Below are 22,822 nucleotides of genomic sequence, written 5' to 3' on the forward strand. Positions count from 1 at the left end.
CAGATCCTTGCTCTTCTGCTTACCAACTGTTATAACCTTGGTCAAGTAAATAAATCTTCCCAATCCTTACTTTCCTTCTCTGTAAAATGTGAAACTATCATAGTAGCTAATCCATAGGATTGCAGTGGAAATTAAATGAGAAAATGACGGTAAAGGTTGCAACACAGCACCTGGCAACGAGTAAGCACTCAACACATGTTAGTTTTTATTGTTATAATTGCGATTTTATCCTCAGGGGGAGCTGCAACTCTTTACGGCCTGTTCAGATCTCCTGGACTGATGAATATAGAGGAAAGATACCAGATCCCTCTTTACTTCAGCCCCATCCCCTTCCTTATTAGCAGGTCAAAGATTCTGTCATCCACCTGAAAATACCAAATAAGAAAACAGACGCCATTTTAATAGATTGTCTCGTGGATCTTTCCTAGATAGAACAAACTAATTCCAGGGACAGTAAAACAAACAAACAAACAAACAAACAAAGTCATTTGGTTTATTTCCCCAGAAGAATGTGTGAAGAAAGTAGAAGCCAATATTAATAGTGCTGATCCCTTACTGGACCTATCTATACTTATTTTTTGCCTAAGCTTATGATGTTTTTAAACTATCTTTCTCCAAAGACAGTAAACATCGAGAGGCAACAGACTTTACTAAAAGTCACAATAATCATAGCCTACTATGCCCATCTCTAACTCAAGGCTGCCTGAATAGAAAGAAACATTGTGATTTCTAACAACCTTTTCCTGAGAACAGAAAAGCATACAGCCTATTTCACTGTACCACTCAAAGCATATAGCCTATTTCAAGGTTAAACTAATTTCAAAACGCCATACAAAACTAAGTCATGAATTGTCTAGATAAACAAAACAATCACTTCCCCAGTTCCACAGTGAGGGGTGGGAGCACAGGAAACCTCCCAGAAATGGATGACTCTCTCTCTCTCCCTCTCAGTATAAGAATGAAAACTTTTCGGCCCATGCTAGGACTTAGGACTGAAAGTAGGATTCACACTCAGATACGGGAGGAAGTGTTAAATTAAGAGGAATCTGTCTTCCTTTACCCTCCCCCTCCCCAATTCACAGAATAATTATTGGTGTCTACGACCTGAAATATTAGTAAACATTTCCTCCAATAGCTGAGGAAATGCTTCCAGAAACATGCACATCGGTATACTCTTCCAGACTGGCAAGTGTGGGTTTGAAGAGAGAGAGAGTGTGTGTGTATGAGAGAGAGAGAGAGAGAGAGAGAGAGAGAGAGAGAGAGAGAGAGAGAGAGAGATTTTGATGCTTGGAAAACATGTTTTACAAAGCGGCCATAATTTCTTTTTCGGGGGGCCCCTTTTGGCTCCTTCAGACTTCAGCCCAGAGAACCAGGAAAGGGTCAGAGACGCACGAGGGAGAGGCTGAACTCACACTTACCTTTGACCAGTAGACGAGGTGAGAGTGGGTTTTGGCGCTTTGTTTGTTTTTGTTTTGTTTTCTCTTGCTTTTAGCACGCCCCCAGCGCCAGGGCGCTGGAGGGTGGAGGCGGGTCCGGGATGGGCAGCGCCCGCGGGGCGGAGGGGACCGAGCGGGCCGCCGCGCCTGCCGCGTCCGGCCAGCAGGGGGCTCCGGCGCTCTTCTCCGGGCGCGTGGGGCTCAGCAGGCGCGGCCCGAGACTCGGGCAGGGCAGGGGAGCTGGAGAAGGGAGGACCAGGGGAGGAAGACGAGAACTTGAGAGAGACCGACGGGTTGAGCCGCACAGCGGGGTTTCCCAAGAGCCAGCGGAGCCTTCTCGGAGCTGCTTAAGACATGACAAATCCTGGAGGCGCCAGGTGTTTTCGTGAACGGGGTCCGAGCCTCCCCCTTACCACGGCTCCAGAGTCCCGCGGGGCCGTCTCGCTCCGGCCTCTAGCCCAGGGCGCCCTTGGCCCGACGGGCAGCCGTCCTCGCGAGGGCGTTAGGGGGCGAGCCGTTGTCCCTGGCCCAAACTCGGGAGGACGGCAGAGAGTGCGGCCAGGGCTGAGGGGAGAGCGGTGACTCCCACGCCCCCGCGCCCGCACCAACCGCGCCTCGCGCTTCTGGAGCCGCAAAGCGCAGGCCCACTTAGGAGAGACAACGGTTTTCTATGGACGTCCTGTGTAAACCACACCTTTGCTTTGGCTTCCTTTCCTCGATCTGAAATCCAAGGTGGTGGTTGATTTTTTTTTCGCTCTCCCACTCTCCCAGAGGAGGCCCCCGTCCGAGCCAGCGTTGGCGGGCTGCGGCTGCTGAAACTAGAGTTCCTGTGGCCAGCATGGTGCCCCTTGCCCGCTCCGGGGCTTCAGAGGAGAGCGAGCCCGGCCCGGGGCCAGAGTGGCCGGTCTGCCCCGCGAAGGCGCTGTGGGCCTGGAGACTTTGCGCTCTTCACTTCGCCAGACAAGTTTAGCCCGGGGCCCGCCCGCGGCACCTGGCCTCCGGCGGTTTTCGAGACCCTCTCTCAAAACTGCGCGAGCACTGAGATCGCTCTGGTATTAGCTTGCCTCCCTTTAGATGAGGAAGACATTGTATCTTTCTAAGGGGGTCTCTCAGACCTAAGTTATGTTGGTCTGCAGTGGTAGTGATGGCCTTGAATTTGTTTAAACTTACTGCCCACGACACCTTCTCCCCAAATTCCCCATACCCACACAGTACACTCCATCACGGCCACCACCACTCCCACTCCATTTGCATTTGAAAACCTCTGGAAACATAAGCGCTTTCAGGATGAACTCTCTCTCTCTCAGTTTCTCTCTCTCTCTCTCTCAGTTTCTCTCTCTCTCTCTCTCTCTCTCTCTCACACACACACACACACACACACACACACACACACACAGCCCGCCAAGTGGAAACTGAGTTGAGTCATAGGATGCATAAGAATAGGATTGGATGGTCCTTTGCTTCTGCTGATAATCCTGTTTAATAACCTAGGATTCCAGCAATAACAGCATTACAGGGTTTCTAGAACTCTGTTCTGATCCTTTAGAAACTATTAGAACAATAGTAATGATAGTAGGAGGAGAAGTAGGATTATGTTTTTCAAGACACTTGCAAGCAATCTGCTACATCTTTTATGGGAGAACTTGATTTCACAGGTCAAATATCATATCTCTTTTCTGGAGGCTAATTAAAAGCAACTCTGTTCTTAGGTATTTGACAGTCATTTGAATCAAGATACCTGAAAATTTCTGACTCAATAGCAATGTGCTTCAGTACACACAATCAGGTATAATCATATATATGTGAGATATGACTTTGAAGGGGAGATTACTTTAAAAAAAAAAACACACCTACTCGAAGACAACTAGAAATGGCTGCTGCAGGCAACCAGTCACTGTTCTGGCTACAACATATTTGTGCAATTAATAGTCTCACAGCCTAGTCCAAATGCCCTCTTTACACGGAGCAGGAGTGTTAATGAACTGTAGATGCAAAGCTCTTAATGTATAGATGTAGTGTCCTCTTGAAATTTAACAAGCTTTGAAAATGTAATAAAACAGAGATAAGTATTCAGGTTATTTTTGTTTTGTGTTGACTTGTGTTTTTAATATTGTTTAAAATATGACACAGTTATCCCCAGTTCCTATCCCATATGTCCATTCTGGAGGACCCAGAAAACATATCAGTGGTTAGGGTAACAAAAAATCCTCCAAAAATGACTCAAGTTTTGCCACTAAACTTAAAGTCTTTTTTGAGCGTTTCATAACAGCTTTAAAATAGCAAAGTGCAGTTCATGTTTCTAGCTACTTTAATACAATGTTGAAATAATACTTCTATAATTTGACTAAGTAAGATTCTTATTGATGGCTAATTTGGTGTTAGAATTGATTATATTTCACATAATGATATCCCACTGCTCAATGAGATGAATATTTATATAACAGGGAAATACCATTGCTGGTTTCTTTACAACTCAGTGTGAATAGCCACATCATTGACTTCCAAAGAATAAAAGGATCTTTCCATAAACCTTCTGAAGTCATTTCTATAAACTTGCTCCACTTTGTAATATTGTGAAAGAGTTGATGTAATTTAATTTCTATTCTGTCAATTATAAATTTATTTCATCTGGGCAAGGTGCCCTATTTGGAAAAGTTGATTGTGGGAAAGGATGATGGTATAGCAGGAGTATGGAGGCTGAAATAATGTTTCATTTTATAACCAAGAGAAACAGTGTAATTGACCTCATCATATCAGGAGCAGGGAGAATCTGAAACAGTTTGATTTGCACGCACTTCATTGAGTCTACCAAGAGCATACCGACATCAAATTGCCCAGGGCTATATATTTATTACTGAGAATTCATAATTCCAGTTCTGTTATGTTTGTTTTTTTTTAATTTTGCTGGCTCTTGTGGAATAAGGATAAGGGAAGATGAAGAAAACCATACTAAGTGCATCAAAATGCTCCTTGTATCACAACAAAGTGGATGGTTTACTCCATGCAACTAAATTCTCAGAAGAAAAACTGAAATCACGTCTTTAAAGAGCATTTTTTCTTAATGTACTACCTATCTGTAAATAAAAAGTTTAAACCATAATGAAAGCAAACTTAAAAAGTTGACTCTAGTTAAATATTGGAAGAGACTGAGTAACTTGACTACCATCAATTTCCTGAGGACTTGGCCAAATTCTGCCTGCACTTTCAGCCTAACCTGCAGGGGGCAATAGCTTGACACGAATGACAACAAAGGCTGCTGAACTATTAGACTTGAATATCTGACTATGACCCTGGAATGTTGTGTAGGTTGGAAAGAGTGCTTAATTAATGTATATTGAAACAAAAGATAGGAAAATTGTTTGATTTGTCTTCAAGCTATATTTTTAGACTAATTCATAACTGTTGGTTTTTTTTTTCTTTCTTAAAGAGATTATCAAAGTTTTAGGAGACACATTCATCTTTAGAATTTTCCTGAACGAACACTAATTGTTTACTATGGAATTTGTGTAATGTATGTTACCAAAGAAAAGGCAGCAAAATCAAAATGACCATAGTTTTCAGTGTTCAAATGAATGACAAAATCAGAGGAAACATGGAATTTTCAGATATAGTTAATAAAAGATTGTCACATATCTAGATAATAAACTCTGTTTCAATATTTTTTAAAACCTATAACTATAAATGGGTGGGGGAAGTCATCTCATTGTTTGCAATAGGTCTTCTTTCCATATATCAAACCTTAATTTTTAAAACTGGTTTAAACTTAAAATCATGATCAACAATTAATGAGTTATCTCTTTTATTGCTATATATTTTTCTATTACAAATGGAATAGAATTTATTGGCTATTGATAATCCACACTCTCTTTCCCTCCCTCTTGGTATTTCCACTCCCTCCCCCATCCCTATATTTCCCCATCAACTGATCTGCGAAGAATGGAAACAAACAAAAAGGGGTTTTGGCTAGAGAGAGTAATTACAGAATTAGAAAGGAAAACTCTTCTCATCTCCTCACTGCAATCATATTTAATGTTCATTATGTCAATTTTAAATGATACAAAATGCCTTCCCCAAAAGGCATCCTGATTTCAAGAAGTCAAAAGTGTACCTGGCATTAAACAGCCTTGAGTCAATCCTGGTGGGATTAACTGGACTGAGTTTCTGTATACTGCACATGCTATGGATCTACTTTGATCACAGTAAGGAAAAAAATGATAATAGATTTTTTTTAAAAGAATTGCTGCACAGGAGTGTTCCGTTTCTTTTATATGTCAGAGTTTGATCTTGATAAAAACCTTTTAAAACATCCTTTTCCCCCCACTATGGTAAAGAGATCATATCTATTTTTGCTTTTCTTTAAGAAAAGAAAATGGGGATTGCTTACACGGGGAAAGAAAATTTTATTCTCCAACACCCCCTCCCATTCTACTAAACCATTTTAGTCGACATATGTTTGTTATCAGAGAGAGGTGCTGTGAACACACAGCCATTTTCTTAGCAGCTTTTTGACTGTATGTTACCATAGTCCCACAAGGCATTGGTCCTTTCCCATTGGGAAGTCATGAATAAGAGACTATGAAGCTTGCACGTCAGATCTTCCTCAATTAATCCACCATTAGCATGTTTGGGATCCACTACTGGATGGTTAACAGCAGCTTTTGTAACTGTACGCCGACCATATCCAATTATGCTCTGCTAAAAATGAACTCTTTGCAGACCAACCCTCTCGGCTGTCAGTGTTTTCCGTTTTCCTATTTTAACGTTTGTGTATAGTGGCAGGCGACAGATGGTGTAGATCAGATCGATTTGATTGCATTAGATGATTTTTTTCCCTTCCCCACTCCTTTCTGGAAGCTCGCATCAGCTGAAGGCTATCGCCTGGGACTCCTCGGAAGCATGAGCAAGCCGCCACCACGCGAAGGCACTGGGGCACAGCCAGCGCTAGGCGCCGAGGTCCCTTCCTAGGGCTTGTTAACACTGTAACCCGGCACTCGGAGAGAAGAAGCAGCTCCCACTGCCCAGAGCCTACCTCACCGCACATCAGATGACTCCCTGGCTTCTACACACAGTTGGAGTTCCGCTTGAAACCTGGATTTAGAGGGTAAGCACTTCAATCGAGATGGATTTGTGACAGTTACTTTGCCATACAGCAAGACAAATCTCAGCAAACGTAAAGGATGTAGGATGTATGGGAGAGGGAGACTATGTTTACATCGAAAAATGTGTTTCTTTTTGTCTGAGAACGAGAGTATTATTCAGTAAAGATGTGTATACTCTTTTTCCATTGATTGTAAGAGTCGACTACCACCCTCCTCCCGATTTTTTCTCTCTCCTTGGTGTTTCCCCCTTTCTACTTGAGAGGGAAGGAGAGAGGGAGAGGGAGGGAGTCAAGGGGGAAGAGAGAGAGAGAGGGAGAGGAGGGGGAGAGGGGGGGAGAGAGAGAGAGAGAGAGGCATTTCAGCTTTAGCTTAATTGGCTTATTTCCTCAAACCGATTGCTTTGTCGCGTTTCTTTATGTATTTTTGGTTGCAAATTGCGAAGCGATTAACTGGAATGGGTGTTGGAGTGTGGGGGATAGCATACGAAAGTACTGGGAACCGTCAGTGAGTCGCGGTGGCCTTGAGAGATCAAAAGGTGCTGAAAGCCCCCTGCCCGCAAAACACACCTCTAGTTATTGGGGCGCGAGAGAAATGTAGATTCTAATAAACATGGCTTGCAGGAGTCGATGAACAAAGGTACTTAATGCGGACCTAAGCCTCCGCTGATATTGTTCCGCTAGCAGTATCTAAATATTCAAAAGCGAAGTGTAAGTTGATCAACAAACGCCCTAATGGTATTGGGCTTTTTCCCTTTTCTGTTTTTGTGTGGAGGGTGGAGAAGAGGGGGAGGGTGGATGGGTGGGGGAAATCCGACAGCTTAAGGAGGCTTGAATTGAATATGCACCCAGCGGCAGTGGTCTCGTAGGAAATGGTGTTCTCGTAAGTCAGGCTGCCCCGCTCAAGCACGAGAGAGCTTTGGTTAGAGCTCAGAGCGTCAGTTCTGCTGCGAGTGCTGCCGGCAGTCGGCCCGGGTTGAGCTGTCCACTCGTCCAGGTGCTGAAGCTGGTGGAACATTGGGTAGGTAGGGAAAAGGCTGGCACTGCTACTTGGGTAGAAAGAAAGCATATCAACTGCGTTGTTCTAGTTTCTTAAAGCTTGTGAGTCTGTGGGTCACTGTGTGTATATATTTCATTTTAATTGTGAGAAAGCAAAACTGAAGGAGACTACTTGGAAAGCATTGAAAAGCTGTGTGGGTATTTATGCTGTGATTCTGATGCCCTGTGTATTGGTGTGTGTCTGTGTGTGTGTGTCTGTGTGTGTGTGTGTGCCTCCCTTGACCATCCTTTTGAATTTAAAACGTTCCATTTAGTAAATCCAAGCCTATCTGTATAATGTGTTTCTTATTTTCCTTTTAATATTAGTTGAGATTTAAATAGAAGAGTGCAGAAGCAAATGTACACTTTGCTCATAGACTATTGCATTACTTTCCCTAAGGGCTTTTGTTTCTAGGAGTTCAAGCTGAAGAGAACCTGTCAGCTTTCTGAATTTTTTTTTCTTTTGGTTCTAGCCCCAGAGAAAAGCTCCACTTTATACCTATGTTAGGTAACAGCATAAAACAGTGCTTATTTATTTGTTTTATTGATATCTGTCTTTTTGTAAGTGGTGTACTTAAGAGTTATCTGAAAATAATGTAAAACAGGCTGGTATTTGGGCTATACTGGTTTTCTTTCTAGTTATTTTAGGTTCAGACATTATATATTAAACATCTATTCATAAAACCTAGAATTCAAGTTGATTTTTCCATCTGTAAGTAACATGTCAAGAAAATGATGAGTTGGTGTGCCTGGATAAATATTATATTTTTAAAAAAAAAAATAAGAGTGAGCACAACCTAAGTGCCTTAATTGCAACCAGGTCAGTTAAAGATGAGTTGTGGTGGTGGGAGAGATTCTGTTATATAATTACTCCTTGATGAAGAGCTATTTGCACTTACATAATTTGGGAAATCATAATGTCTATTGCCATGTTTCCATATTCCCCCCCATTCCCCTTACATGGATGTACTTTCATGTATTTGAGAGTAAAGGGGAAAGCAAATTGAGAACTTTCTAATGAAGCTACACCATGTCTTGGGTAGTGACGTTGCACTTGTCCATTTTATTTAGTGAACAATAAACCCCCATTATCAGAATATCCACTGCAGGATCTTAAGACAAAGCTTTTCCAGTAAGAGCCATATTGATCATCAAAGAATCACAGAGATTCTCTCCCTAAATGCCAAAATTACACTCACTTTGCAAATGAGTTTTTATTGGCTTTCTCTTCTTAAAATAATTTTTATGAACACAGAGCTTCAAAGGTTTTTCTGTAGAGGTGTCCACAACAGCTGTACAGCAATGCATTTATAGTATATATTTTAAAGGTGTGCTATGAAATTAAATATTGTGGTGATATAAAATGATACTTAAATCATAGAAGCTCTACCAGCTTCTCAACTCAGTTAGTTTTGATACTATGGAAAATGGATTTAATTATTGTAAGCCTTGGAGCTTTTTTTTTTCTTTAAAAATCATTATGTTGTATAGCTCTAAGGCCTTCAAAGGAAAGATGCCTATTTTTGTAAATCTATAAGTATTTGATTTCAAGTAGTAAATTGAATGACTGTTTATTTTCTATGATCTTGGACTTGAGAAAAATGCATTTCCAAAACATACTATTGAAAATTTCACCCATGCATGACCCTATCTTTATTTAAGCCTCACTTCTTCCCAAAGCCGTCTAGGCAAATATATTTGTAATGTTTGTGTGGGTAACTATTCATGTCTCTTACAGGGTTCTCTGGCTGCCATGGCACTCAATCAAACCACCTAGAGTGGACTGGCCGAGACCAGACTGGGTACCAAGCAGAGAAGTGCAGAGGAAGGCACTGGGAGAGCACCAGGTAAACTGAAGGTTACTTGTCACTCCCACTTGTGCCCAAAGATCCTTGCCACATCTTTCCTCCTCACTGGAAAGACAGCACTCTTCTGTGTTAAGTATTTGGTTTTGTGATTTGTCTTTCAGAATTGGAAATAGAGCGGCCATTTGGATTTGGGCAGGAAGCAGCCGAGCACAGCTTTGGATCCTTCTTTAGGGAAATCGAGTTATGGATTTATGGTCCCGGTCAAGCTCAGCCCATCCCCAGCCAGGGGCGGGCTCAGCGAGCAGCAAGAGTTCTGGTGGCGGCAGCGGCGGCAGTAGCAGCGGCAGCGGTAGCAGCGGCAGCGGCAGCTTGGTCCTCTGACTCTCTTCGGTGACGGGTATTCTTGGGTGGATAATACGGATTACGTTGTTATTGCTTAAGAATACGCGTAGTCGAGGAGAGTACCAGCGGCAGGGGGGCAGCGGCCGCCCTCCCCAGCCCACCAGCTGGCCACTAAACGCCCGTGGTTGCCAAGGTAGCACTTTCTTGTTCTTTTCATTTCCTCGGGTGTTTTCGCACTGGTTCCACCGAAAAGGCTGTGCGCTGCGCCTCTGGTGACCAGGACTGGAAAATGGGTTCGCGCAGGGGGCGGGGGCGAGGTGAAGGGGATGGGCGGGGAGAGGAAGGGGATCCGTTCCCCCGAGCCTGTGGGGCAGTTCTGCGTCCCCTGCCCGCTCCTCTCCTCTCCACGGTGGGGTGCGGCTCGGGGGAGAGACGCGTTCTGGGCAATTTTCTAAAGTTGGGAAGGACTGAAAGGCCTTGAGCAGTTTGGGAGCGTCGCGAGTGAGGTGCTGAAGCTGGGCAGAGGGTCGCTGGGGGCTGCCTCCGCAGAAAGGGCGTGTCCGTGGGCGAAGGTGCCCCCGCAAGCCTGCGGAAGCGCGTGACTTCGCGAATCCCGGGCCCGGGGCGGTGCCGGAGCCCCACCCCCGGCCGGCCGCGCCGCTCCGCAACCAGACTAGGCGGTCGAGCTGGGGAGGGGGCGGGGGTCCGGGGGCTGGGTCCCCGCGGAACTTCCAGATCGGAAGTGTGGCGGGTCTCTCAGGAACGCATATTTTCTTTTCGGATTCTCCGAGAAGGGGTGGAGAAACAGGATGGGAACCGGATTGGTTGCAGTGTGGCACAGACCTGGAACCTTCCTGAAAGAGGTTGGGGCAGGCAGTGACTGTTCAGACGTCCAATCTCTTTGGGACACCTCTTCAGCGCTGTCTTCCCTGCCTCTGCCTTTAGGACGAGTCTCAAACACCAACAAACTCAAGGCACGTCCCCTCTCTCAGGTCAGCTGCGAAGGGACGGGAGCAAGAGAGAGCCTCTCCCTCCTTCTACGTCGAGTTTTTGTTTGTTTGTTTCAAAATATTAATGGACGATAAAACAACACGGATTTGTCACCTCCTAGCGAAGAGGAAGCTACCGCCACCAACTCCCTCAAGCATGCCCGGGCACTTCTGGGGACAATCGGACGTGGCAGGAGTTGGCATGCCCAAGATGGAGCTGGGAAGGATGACCCAGAGTGGAAGGCGTGGGCCGGTGCTCCAGGTCTCAGCTTTCGCCGGCGTCGAACCACACAACTTTGCCAGCTTTGCACTTTGCCTTTCCCTATTGTGAGGCATCTGGGACCGTCCTATCAAGGCGCTTCAAAAGTGTAAGGACAGAGTGCTGGGGACAAGAACGTACCAGGGACCCAGAAGAATTCACTAGCGCGGCCAAACACTAAGACCAGGTTTCCTCCCTGCGTAGTGGTCGTTGGTTGTGCACGGGCTGCGCACGAAGACTGAATTTCTGAGAAATGGAAACTGCAGGAGAAAAATCAAATAAACTTAGAGGCCTGCGAAGCTCTCCCTCTCGTCGCTCTGGGATCCCTCTAAGCTGACCTGCAACTCATACACCTTCTCCCCCTGGAGGATGGGCCTTTTCCAGGCACGAAGTCCGTGTGCCTCACTGGGCTCTTGCCCACAAGAGTGGTCTGAATCCTGGAGAGGCTGACACCGAGGTGTCTTGAAGGAGGCAGGCACACTCTCATGCTTCCCCACCTAGGGTTTCGCCTTTCTTCTAATATTTAGGATTTCCAGTGAAGGGTACTCCACACACACCCTCTCCCTACCCCTAATCCCACCCCATTGTGTCTGATCCCACAATTACTCCCAGGGTATCTATACTCACAGTTTTTGCGCTCAAAAAACATTGCTGTCTGCAGGGAACGGGTGGAGCCCTTCTCAGAAGCTCCCGGGGGCGAGTCCATTTTAAGAATGAGTTGAAGTAGGAAAGAAAACACAGATGCTGTCTTTGCATTCGACATTCTATCACCAGCAAGAGAATATGTAACTCCTGTTCTTTCCTTCATTATTCCATGAATTACCTTCTTTCTCTAGGGATCCACCAGTTGGTGATTTAGGGCTTTTAAATATTGTGCTTGTTAAGTATTTAACAAAATGCAATATGTCTACTGGTGGCATTGTTTCATTGGGAAATTAGAAAAGTAGAAGCTACATACTTTAGCTCCTAGGTGGTCTCTAGAAAGTTGGCCTCATGCTGGTTGGCTAAATAATAAGTGTTTAGGATTTGAAAGGAAGAAAGAGAGTTGAAGGCCTGGTGACAGAGTTTGTGAGAAACCAAAGATGTAACACTCTGGCATTTGTTGAGGGGATGAGGAAGAACTTTTGAAAAATAAGCTATTCTATTCAGTTTTGTGCAGATTTATTGCAGTTGCTTCATCGAAGAAGAGTAATGTTTAGAGTGGAATAATTGCAGATGCTAGTGATGAAATCTAAAGGAAACCTCTACTCATAGTTAACAAAGTATTTTGTTGTTGTTGTTTAAATACTTATCTCATTGCTTTCTTTCCTTTGCAGAGTCATTTTCCTATAAAAGCTTCCATTAGGTGTCAGTCTGACTGAACGGGTTCTTATTTAAGTTTGGGGTGAAAATGTTCCATCATCAGACCTTTTAAGATAAGAAAGTGGGAAAAATTAAAACTTTATTAAGTTGAAATTACTGGAGGTAATTTTTATTGTTACAAGGCAGCTTTTTTCTTTCCAGAAAAATAATTTAAAAGTCTATCACCACTAGTCAATTACTGATTTTGCCCTGTCACTGTCCATAGCCAAGATTAAGGAAGTACAAAATGCTTGTTTGTGCTTTTCATGCTAGATGCAAGTAGTATTAAGTAGTCATAATTTTTGGATGGCTTTTCAATTGATGTCATAATACTAGAAGGGTAAGCAGCCTTTTCTAATACTTGTTTTGCTTTACAAAGGTGATAGAAATTTTTCCTGAAAAAAGGAACATAGATTCAGCTTAAGCTGTTCATTTGACAATACTGAGGGCACAGTAAAGGAGAAGGGAGACAAATTGTGAAAATTACTTTTGTCCACTAGTTTTACTTTAATAAAGCCTGCCTAAATACTCAGAATTTATGAACACAATTTGTGATGTATAGGTGGGAGATTTTAGGTTGCCCATTTAAATTTATATAATGTCTATAAATGATGAATTTTATACTATAATATTCATTAATAAGTGTAAGAAGAAACATCAGCTTGATTGGTCGTTTGCTACCGGGTCCCAAGTAAGCAGATTGATAGAAACTGCATTTTTCAGAAAATTTGCTTATTTTATTCTTTGTATTTGTGAATCCTGTTCTGATGTTGTTGCTTGAATAGAATTGTGGGGAGTGGTGATGGTATTCATGGTTAAAGATCCATAGAGCATCATGACAACCCGTGAACTTTCCCCGAGGCCATTGTGAGCCCTAGAATGATGTGGCTGTTGGTGTCAGAGCAGTGGCAATCTAGAACCAGAACAGAGGTCCCAGTGAAAGTCCAAGCAAAGGCAAGAAACGATGAAGTAGCATTTTCATGGAAGGAATATTCCATAAACCCTATTATCAATTTTTGTCTTATATTCCACATTAGTCATGAGAAATACTCAAATATAAAAATATACAACAAAGGTAGAGATGATGGGTATATTGGGAAACATTTTTGTGTTTTATGTAGGGCAGAGGAGACGTACTAAGGACATAGAAGGAAAGACAGCATAAGGCCATCACAGTTGTTCACCATCTTGTCAATATATACAGGTGCAGCTACCATTGTATTACAGAAACGACAGAATGATGTTCTTACAGTGTTGGAAAGTAGTGTATGCTGCATAGGAGACTTACTATTTAAAAGTAAATTTCTTTTGGATGTATTTTCAGTAAGAAGAAAAAATGTAATAATGACATCAGAATATTTAAGGACTTTTAAATCATTTAGCTATTGAATTTAGTTATTGATAGCTGTACAACTATAAACACGAATGCTAAATAGATTTTAAGCAAATAGTTTTGTAGTACAATTTGCTTTTTAAATGTTTTCAGATTTTTATCTTAGTGCTTATACTTTAAATCATGACTTACAAGTCTTATGTTTAAGTCTAGAAAACATTTTGCATGAGTGTAAAAAATAAACATTTTAGTTGAGGAAACAATGCAGTTCATCCAAAAAAAACATAAGCCAGAAAAGATATATTATAAAATTTAAAATTTCTTGAAATGTGTTTATTACCCAGTAATTAGTCGAGTTTGCGGAGTGCAGCCTAACAATAAAATCAGTATATCTGTATATTTGTATCATTGACCAGCTCAAAAATATATTGCCAGCTATATCTTGTGAGTTCTGAGTTCTGTTATCCTGGCTAATAATAATGTGAGCTAAGCAAGGCAGTCTGATCTTCAACACAATTAAAATATTATAATGCATATGCAAGGGTAAAGACAACACTTCATTTGCTTTGTTTGTGGAAAAGGCCTTTGAGACTCCTAGTATTTGAAAATATATACATATATAGTAGATCAAGCTAGAACCAAATGTTAAAAACCTGAGTCCTAAAGCATGCAGTTCAAAGATATTAAATAAGGGTTATTGCCTTTATTAATTTTAAACCAATACTGAATCTCGTTCAGTTAAATTACAAACTAAAGAAGACATATTGCTGGAATCTGTTAATACTATGTTTTCAGTTCAAATGCAATTTATATCATAATATGCTTTTTAAAAAGTTGCCAAACTATATTACAATAGTGACATAATTGCATAATTTGAAAGTAGTGTCTGTCTATTTGTAAACTTGAATGAAATGTGTGCTTTTTGGAAACACTTTTTCTGAAAAGATTATTTTTATAAAAATGATACATTTTAATTGGAAAATTGATATTTCTTGCAATTTTGTTTTTAAAATTTGTATTCAATACATGAGTGAGTATTAATTGTTTGAGGCCTATTTTTGTCTCTCTAAGCTAGTGTAGTCAATTTCAAGAACTGGTTCAAACAAGTCTCAAGATAAACTAAAAATTACTCATTTAAAATAGTTTTTTATATATCTGCCAAACAGTCCACTAGTTTTTGTACTCCAAGAAGAATGAATGAATGAATGAATGAATGTCATGCCTGCTATTCTGTCAGAAGCAGATATGAGAAAAAGATCTTTTCCATTGTAATAGAAATATATCATGATAAGACTTCCAAATATCCTGGATTGTTTTACAGATAACTACACAGGAATTAAAGTTGTAGAATGATTACTTTATGGATCCAGTTTCATGTAGTTTTTTTTCATAACTGTTATTTATATAGGATTTGGTGTTTACTGAAACAAAGCAAATTAGAGAATTGAGGCCGTTACACCGAGAAATCTCAAATTTCATTTTGTCCCTCAATGACATGATACTTAAGGAGAGAGAATCTCTCCTGTGGTAGAAAGAACTTTGGAATAAGACTAGAAAATCTGATTTCGAGTACAGATTCTGTTGTGAACTATGACAATGGACCTGTCACACAGCTTGCCTTGTCTTCAGTTGTCTCATCCATAAGAAGGGCTAGATTTAGATTCGCTTAAAGCCTTTTTACCTCTTTAGGGTTCCATTTCAAAGAAAGTGTTTTTTTTTTTTTTTTTTTTTTGTGGTCTGAATCTATTCTTCATTTCATGTAAAGATGGCGTGCCAATTGATATCACAACTAAGAAGCTTTTAAAAAGTATTCACCAACATTTTATCTTGGTATTAAATAATAAAATGGTCTTTAAGATTTTTACTTAAATTCTTAAAGCATGAAACACATGGAAATATTTGTTGCTTTTTCATACTTCATTTTTTATTTGAAGTTTTAGTAGGGAAAAAAAGCCCCCAAAGAATGCTTTACAGATTCATTCTAATGTGTTAGCATGGGAGTACATGCATATGTATATCTGTATAATAAATTTGAAGCTACTCAAACCGTAGATCTATCTTCATAAGCATTTTAGCCTAATGAGGCCAAATCACAAACAACTCTATTCAAAGTTGATTTATATGATTGTAGCGGATAAAGAATGAACATGAAGAGTTGGCCTCTAAAAATGTTTACTCCTTGTGTAAATGTTTATACTATTAAATTCAATTACAATATTTGGAAGAGCGTGAAAATTACTGTTTGTTTACATTCTGTTAAAAGGACCAATAATTGTCTAGGATATTTAATTCTTCTAAAATGGTTAATCTTTTAAAATACCTAGTCCAGTGTTTGGCACATAGTAGGTGCTCAAAATATTTATGAATTTTGTGAAAGCAATGATATCCTTTTGGGGCATACGTTAATATAAATTTTACATTTTTTCATAATTATTTAAAGTCACTATTATATAAAATGATTGTTGTACTGCATATATTTAAGTTTAATTTAATGTTAGACATAAATTTTAATTCTCAGATTTGTGTACTAATAGTGCAGTTCTTCTTTGCCAAGAAGGAAAATACATTGTCTCTAGTTATTTGATATAACTTTTAAATAATGGAAAAATCCATGAGAACATTGCTTTCAAGCTGGTATTCTTTTTGAAACTCCAAGTAGCTGTTTAATTTACTACTGAAATAGAAAATTTTAGTCCATGTGAATGTTACCTAATGTATTTTATTTAATATTAAATGTATACATATTTGTAAGAATTTATAAAGTTTTAAGAAGTAATCAATAGAAATGTACTTTATGCAATATAATAATTACTGTGATAGGTATGTTTTCAAAGCTAAAGATCTGTATAACTTTTTTCTTAATTTTAAAAAATTATTTACTAGGAAAACAGACTAAGTTACAATTTTATTTGAAAGGTGTGACTCTCTGGGATGGTCAATGTATAGTAAATATAAGTTGACTTTTTAATCACAAAATAATACACTCATTGTCTAAAAATTAAAATAATATGCTTTATCAGCTATTGCTTTAATCAGATAGTTTACATGCTATCCATTCTCAGTTTAATTATGGGTATAAAATATTATGTCCATTGAAAACTTTGACTGATTTGTGTGCTACATGGAATCAAACACAAAAAGAATAGAGATTTAAAGAGAAAAAATTAATTAAAAAATAAAAACTGAGAATAAGTTCAATAAAAGTTCTACAAAGTTTTCAAAAGTAATTGCCTTCAAATATGTATCTGGGGGTAGGAGTATGCGGTTTGGAAGTCATTTATTCACACTTTTATTAAAATATCTCATGTTCCTTTTTGTTGTTGGATGTGGTTGTCCATAAAACAGCTTTGAGATTGTTTTAATATTATATATTAGAACAGAGTCAAAATAAGGAGATTCTTTACCACAAACAAGCAGGTTTCTGTTAGTTGTGAATGCTATGTTTATTAAAAATAGTGATGTTAAACTTTTGAGGCGGTTTCACATTTACATTTGGTGATTTGTGTAGTTAACAAGTGGATTTGACAAGAGAAAAGGGACAATTATAGCAAGTAACAGTATTAATGATGTGGACTGGAGTGAAGAATGTACAGATTTTGGTGATGTATTAAGTAACAATAATGAAATTCCTGGTGTCTGGGACCAGTACACCTTGAAAAAATATCAATTTTAGAAAACGTTAGAAGAGGTCTTGTTTGTTATATGGTACCCTTTGCCCTGTTGTGATGCGTAGTGTTCAATATTGATTTTATATAGTTTATCTGTGTAGAAGGATTCTTTCATCGTAGAAGGATTCTTTCATAGTATGAGTGACAAGTGTATCCAAAAGTTCTTGCTTTCAAAGTCATGCTCTGATATAGAACTTTGAATCAATTAAAATAGAAATAATCTCTGAATAAAATAAGCCTAGCTTATCTGTAGAAAATTGAGAAAGGCAAGAAATCTGGATGTTTCTCAAGTAAAAGAAAGAATATCAGTCTGAAAAGACAAAGACTTCTGAAAATTGAGCCTAGGGGGACATGGCTTAAAAGAGACAGCCTTTTTAACAGTTTTTCTATTAGAAAATACATGTATGATACTTGAATTTGTGCTCTAGAAGTAAAGTAACCTGGGAGGATTTGTTAAGACAGTATTTCCTGATATAAAATATTGATACCAAGAGTTTAGTTTTTCCCATTCACTTAATTGATTTAGATTTTAGAGAGGAAATCTATTTGTTAGTTAACCATGATAAAGACAGAGAAGATTGATATGTTTGTCTTTGTCTAACTTGGCCCTTATTTCCAAATACATAACATTTCCACCTGATCATTTGTTTGCTTTTAATATGATTATTTTCCATTCCTATATCCACATGGAATACAAAATTTCAAAAGTCTTTGATAAGCTCATAGTAAATTCATATGATATTTAGTTGTCATTATAAATTTCCATCTCAGATCTAGTTCTTTGGTATGTAATACAATTCCCATGTTTCCCACATGAAGTCCTCACAACACAGAGAATCCAAATAACTTCTCCATGGACACTCAGATAATATTAGTAACCCATTTTCTAAGTCCTTGTTTGGTGTTTTCTTTCTAATACACCACACTAAAACTTCACTAAATGTTGAAGTTTTTCTCACAACGTTGCTCTTCCTATTGTCTGAGAATAATTCTTATATTTTTCATACTATTCAGTGATATTTTACCCAATTAATCTAAACTTTTCAAAGATTCTTATATTGTATAAGTAGATGTGAATGTATCAACATATTCCAAAGGTCTCTAGTGTGCTTATACTAATGATTTTTTAAATCTTGGAAAATGGTATAGGCTATCTTAATGTAGAAACAGAAAATGAATCATAATTAAAGGAATAACTTGATCTTTTACCCTAGTTGGAAATATTGTGGTAAAACAAGGGAAATATTAATCACAAGTATATCAACTCAGTTTAATAAGCTTCCAAATGCAAATGTCAACTAAAAGATTGGATACAAAAATATTTGTCATGCAGTGTATTCAATGAAAAATTTAAAGTAACATTGTTAAATAACAGTGACCCCATGATGTTCTCATATCAAATAACAGAAATAAAATCACATTTTAATATACAATTTAAAATTATATTTACTTTTACTTCACTTTTTAAATGTTCAAAGCTATCTTGTTGAATAAAGAAGAACAGATCGGCTATTGGATTAGGGCAGAATCAAAGTAAAATTCTCAGTTTTGCAAAACCCTGTTCACTTCTGTTGTGCTATTTATGAAAATTGCATGGTGGTCTGCCACTGCCACATCTGGGTGACTTGTAATGCTAACCATTTAGGGGTGTGAGAAGGTGATTTTTCACTGTGGGTTCAACCAACTTATCAATCATGAAGCATGCTCCTTATACATATGTTGCTTAATGACAAGGATACATTCTGAGAAACACATCCTTAGGCAATTTTGTCATTGTAGGAACAACATAGAATGTACTTACAGAAATTTACATGGTATAGCCTACTATACACCTAGGCTGTATGGCAGCCTACTGCTTCTAGACTGGAAACCTGTACAGCCACATGTTACTGTACTGAATAATGTAGCCCATTGTAACACAATGGTAAGTATTTGTGTATCTAAACACAACTAAATATAGGAAAGGCATAGTAGGAATACAGTATTACAAGTTTATGGGACCACCATTGTATATCCAACCTGTCGCTGATAGATACATCATTATGTGCCATATGACTACCAAATCATTCCTCTATCATAGCAGTGAGGGTTCACTAGAAAAAGTGGTGTAACTATCTTTGTTTCAAATTCATCAAGATAGAAAGTGGATATTTCATCAAGATAGAAAGTGGATATCCTTTTGACCATTTAATCCCGTTTAATAGGTTTTCCTATTTTATTAATTATAAACAGTAACTGTAAATGACTATGTTCATTCTTTTTCTCAAGCTTTTTAAAAAGGTTGTAGATATAATCCGGAGATATGTAGGTAGATAAACAGACAGACAGATAGATTGGCTCTTTAAAATCTATTTTGGTGCTCAAATGAAAATGATCCAGTGGAAAAATTGGCACTGAGAAGTCGCACCTAAAATAATCAATATTTTGTCCAAAGAAAAATGTTTTATGGATTCACATAATTTGGCCAAGAACAAAATGTTTTAAATTGTGTAAAGGATAGATTTTAATCCTCATACCAGCTAATTAAGCTTCTTCTGTACAACATACAGTTTTAAGTTAACAGTAATTAATATAGCCAGCTTGGAACCTCAGGAAGCTAAAGCCAGCAAGTGCTTTTTGGTTCACTCGAGAGGATGCGGTTTGATTGCTGGCGCCAGTAAACAGGTTGGGAATTGTCAACATTGTAATTAGCAGCAAGTTTCTGGATTCTCTGCCTGCCAGACTAGTGGGTTGATGCTTGGAGCAGTTGCCCCAGTGGGGAGAGTGAAAAACAAAGGAAGGGAATTTGAGCCACCTTGGTAGGCTCTGCCAGCATATGCCACTGGACCAATGTTTTTCTTGGCAAAGGTCTATTTTAAGACATCTAGCCGTGGTTTCCATAAAATATGAAACTCACCATAGCAACCAAAATGGCAAGCGTCTCTAGGAACCTTTCCTTGATTGGGTATCAGGTCAAACTGTGTTCAGAGTGATATTGCCTTACGTGCAGTATGCTGTGTACCGTGTACAATGTGATTATTAACAGTATGATTAAAAGGGTTAAAATCTGTTTTGGCAGCAATCCTTCAAAAGTCTGCCTCTGCCAAAAAGCCTTCAAAGAATAAGGTTATGCAAACCTTATTAACCCTTCGTGTAGTGCAAATAGAAAGGAAATGTCAACCTGAATACCACCCAGCATCCAATCTTCACTACTTACTTAAATGATGGTTTCAATCTAGTTTTCTTAATTCCAAACCATGTGATTGTTATGAACAAAGGTTGTCATAGATTTTAAATCCAAACCTTATTGCAGTGACTATAAGATGAGGACTACATTAGTACAGTTTATAGGTAATTTATAACCCAACTGAACAAAAATTAGACTATCTTTTGAAACCTACTTAATAAAAGTTCATGTTATATATGTATAGACACACACATATGTAAAATTTCACTCTCTTAGAATATTTTATCTTATCTAAAATAAACAACATGTATACTCTGAGTAGTCACAGGATAAATACTAACCCACCTACCTTGTGGCAAAAGCACGATAACAAATCGTTTGGCCTTTTCTTTCTTTCTTATTTTTTTTTTTTTTAAAAAAAAAAAAAAAAAAAGCAGCTCTGTAGTACATTATTTTTTCTTTCCAGTCAAAAAAAGGTCAAGTTGCTGGGCATTGCTAAAATACACATATTAATTTCTCCCAAATAAGTGGTTGGAGTCATATCACAGATATTCTTACTGTCACTCTCTATCTTTGCCAAAATGTGAGGAGGAGTTTCAAAAAGACAAACAGTATACAGAGAGACAAACCAAATAGCTTTCTTTACTCTTTAAGAAGTCCTCAAATGGATCAACATGCTATATTAAGCAATTGCCACGTGGTAATTTCTGCAGGTGGATTATCAAAAGTGCACAAAAATGGCTGTGTAGATCTGGCACCCAGGTGTCTGGTGTAGCATTTAGCGGACTCTTTTGTGGGGAGAAGGATTACTCATTTGTTGGAGAGAGTTCAGTTCTCTAATCCTCCTCCACAACAGAATCCATGTTGGAGTGAACAAGCAACACGATTCTTATCCACTCTCTAGACTCTGAGGAATGCTCCACAATTATTTATTATTTTCACTGGAATTAGATGCCTACAGGTGGTCCCATAATGTGCCTCCAGGCATACAACCTGCTGTAAATTTTTAAGTTACATTAACTCAGCAGTATGTTGTCTTATAACGACAGTTCATTCAGTTTATGGGGAAAGGGAAGGAAGCAGAAAGGCAGTCTTTCGTGTTAAGCATCATTACAGCTCTTTCCCCGTTCTTTCTTTGAAGTTAGTAAAGGATATTTGGCAGAAGCAACACTCCTGGTGTTTTGGTGTGGGCTGTGTCTCCTGATAGATTCAGAAAGGAGGTCACAGGCTCCAGGCCTCTGCATCATATCCTAGGGACAGATTTGTTTATGGGGTGTCAGTATTTAAAACAGAGGCAGGGCAGTAGGACTTTTTCTTTTCTCATTATTTTTTTTCTCTTACTATTTCCCCGTTTTTTGTCTCCCTTTCTCCCTTCGTCTCTCTCTTCTCTCTTTCTCTCTCTCTCTCTCTCTTTCTTTCTTTCTTTCTTTCTTTCTTTCTTTCTTTCTTTCTTTCTTTCTTTCTCTATCTTTCTTTCTTTCGTCTCTGACTTCTATTACTCAAGTGTTTTGTCATTAGTGGTCTTTCATATTATATTGAAAAAAAATTAGTTTTATCAAGACATTTGGGCTTATGATGCTATTGCAATTTCACCCCATCACATATCCTATATTCTGCAATTGTTTTTTCCTGGGTGTTTGGGTTACTGATCAGTGAGAGAAGGAGGGAACTTCTTCGTAACTTTTTGGTCACTGAGTTTTATGCCCATCCTTTCTTTGTAATGGTGCAGTCATCACTGAATGGATGCAGTTAATTCCCTTGTATATTTTGGGGTACAATTCTCAGAGCTGATGAAAAACAACGATAATATCTAAATTAATATACTTCAGGAGTAGAAATTAGTAAAAACATTTTTAGGGGAAATACACAAGTCGATTTAAGCCTCGGAAGTCCTAGTACTGGGTTATAAAGCTCCTTCTTGCGCCCATAACAGAGTAAAATTTGTCTCCCACCATCCTATTCTCACTAAACCTATAGCTTATATTACAAGTAACAATGATGATGTGCATATTTTAAACATATATTTTATGTGAACAAAGTCATATTTAAATTATTAAAAAGGACACAATAAAACTTGCTTTAGTATTAAAACCTTTTTACTAAAATTCCTGTATCATAGACGTGGGTAAACTTAGTAGCCTAAGGCCAATTGGACACTTGCGGAGTTATCTGCCTTAATATACAAACATCTATACTAGGCCCATCTTTTATTTTACAGCAAGGGATGAACTTGCTGAGAAAAAGCAACTTGTATATTCAAAAGAACTAGGATGTCTTTCAGAATAAATCATTAAATATCCATTAGGCATGTACTATTCATGAGGTTTGTGTCCAGGTCTGTCAACAT

The 22,822-nt window shown here is 38.9% G+C and overlaps 1 protein-coding gene and 1 long non-coding RNA gene across 2 annotated transcripts in view; one reads left to right on the plus strand and one right to left on the minus strand.

Annotated features, from left to right (window-relative positions):
* LOC105485448 (uncharacterized) overlaps nt 1-2,472 on the minus strand; it is a 242,888-nt gene extending 240,416 nt beyond the window's left edge. Inside the window, exon 1 of the long non-coding RNA XR_011610524.1 lies at nt 1,419-2,472. This is a non-coding gene — a long non-coding RNA (uncharacterized lncRNA). The remainder of the gene's footprint in view (nt 1-1,418) is intronic.
* A 3,455-nt stretch (nt 2,473-5,927) lies between these two features.
* Nucleotides 5,928-20,879, plus strand: LOC139357435 (uncharacterized). Its single transcript, XM_071074536.1, is given in 4 exon segments — nt 5,928-6,537; nt 9,308-9,416; nt 9,539-10,779; nt 10,781-20,879. Coding segments are annotated over 2 exon segments (510 nt in total). The 5' UTR covers nt 5,928-6,537; nt 9,308-9,416; nt 9,539-10,528; the 3' UTR covers nt 11,040-20,879.
* Nucleotides 20,880-22,822: the final 1,943 nt, after the last annotated feature.

The sequence above is a fragment of the Macaca nemestrina genome, chromosome 1 (genome assembly GCF_043159975.1).
Source record: "Macaca nemestrina isolate mMacNem1 chromosome 1, mMacNem.hap1, whole genome shotgun sequence".
Taxonomy (NCBI): domain Eukaryota; kingdom Metazoa; phylum Chordata; class Mammalia; order Primates; family Cercopithecidae; genus Macaca; species Macaca nemestrina.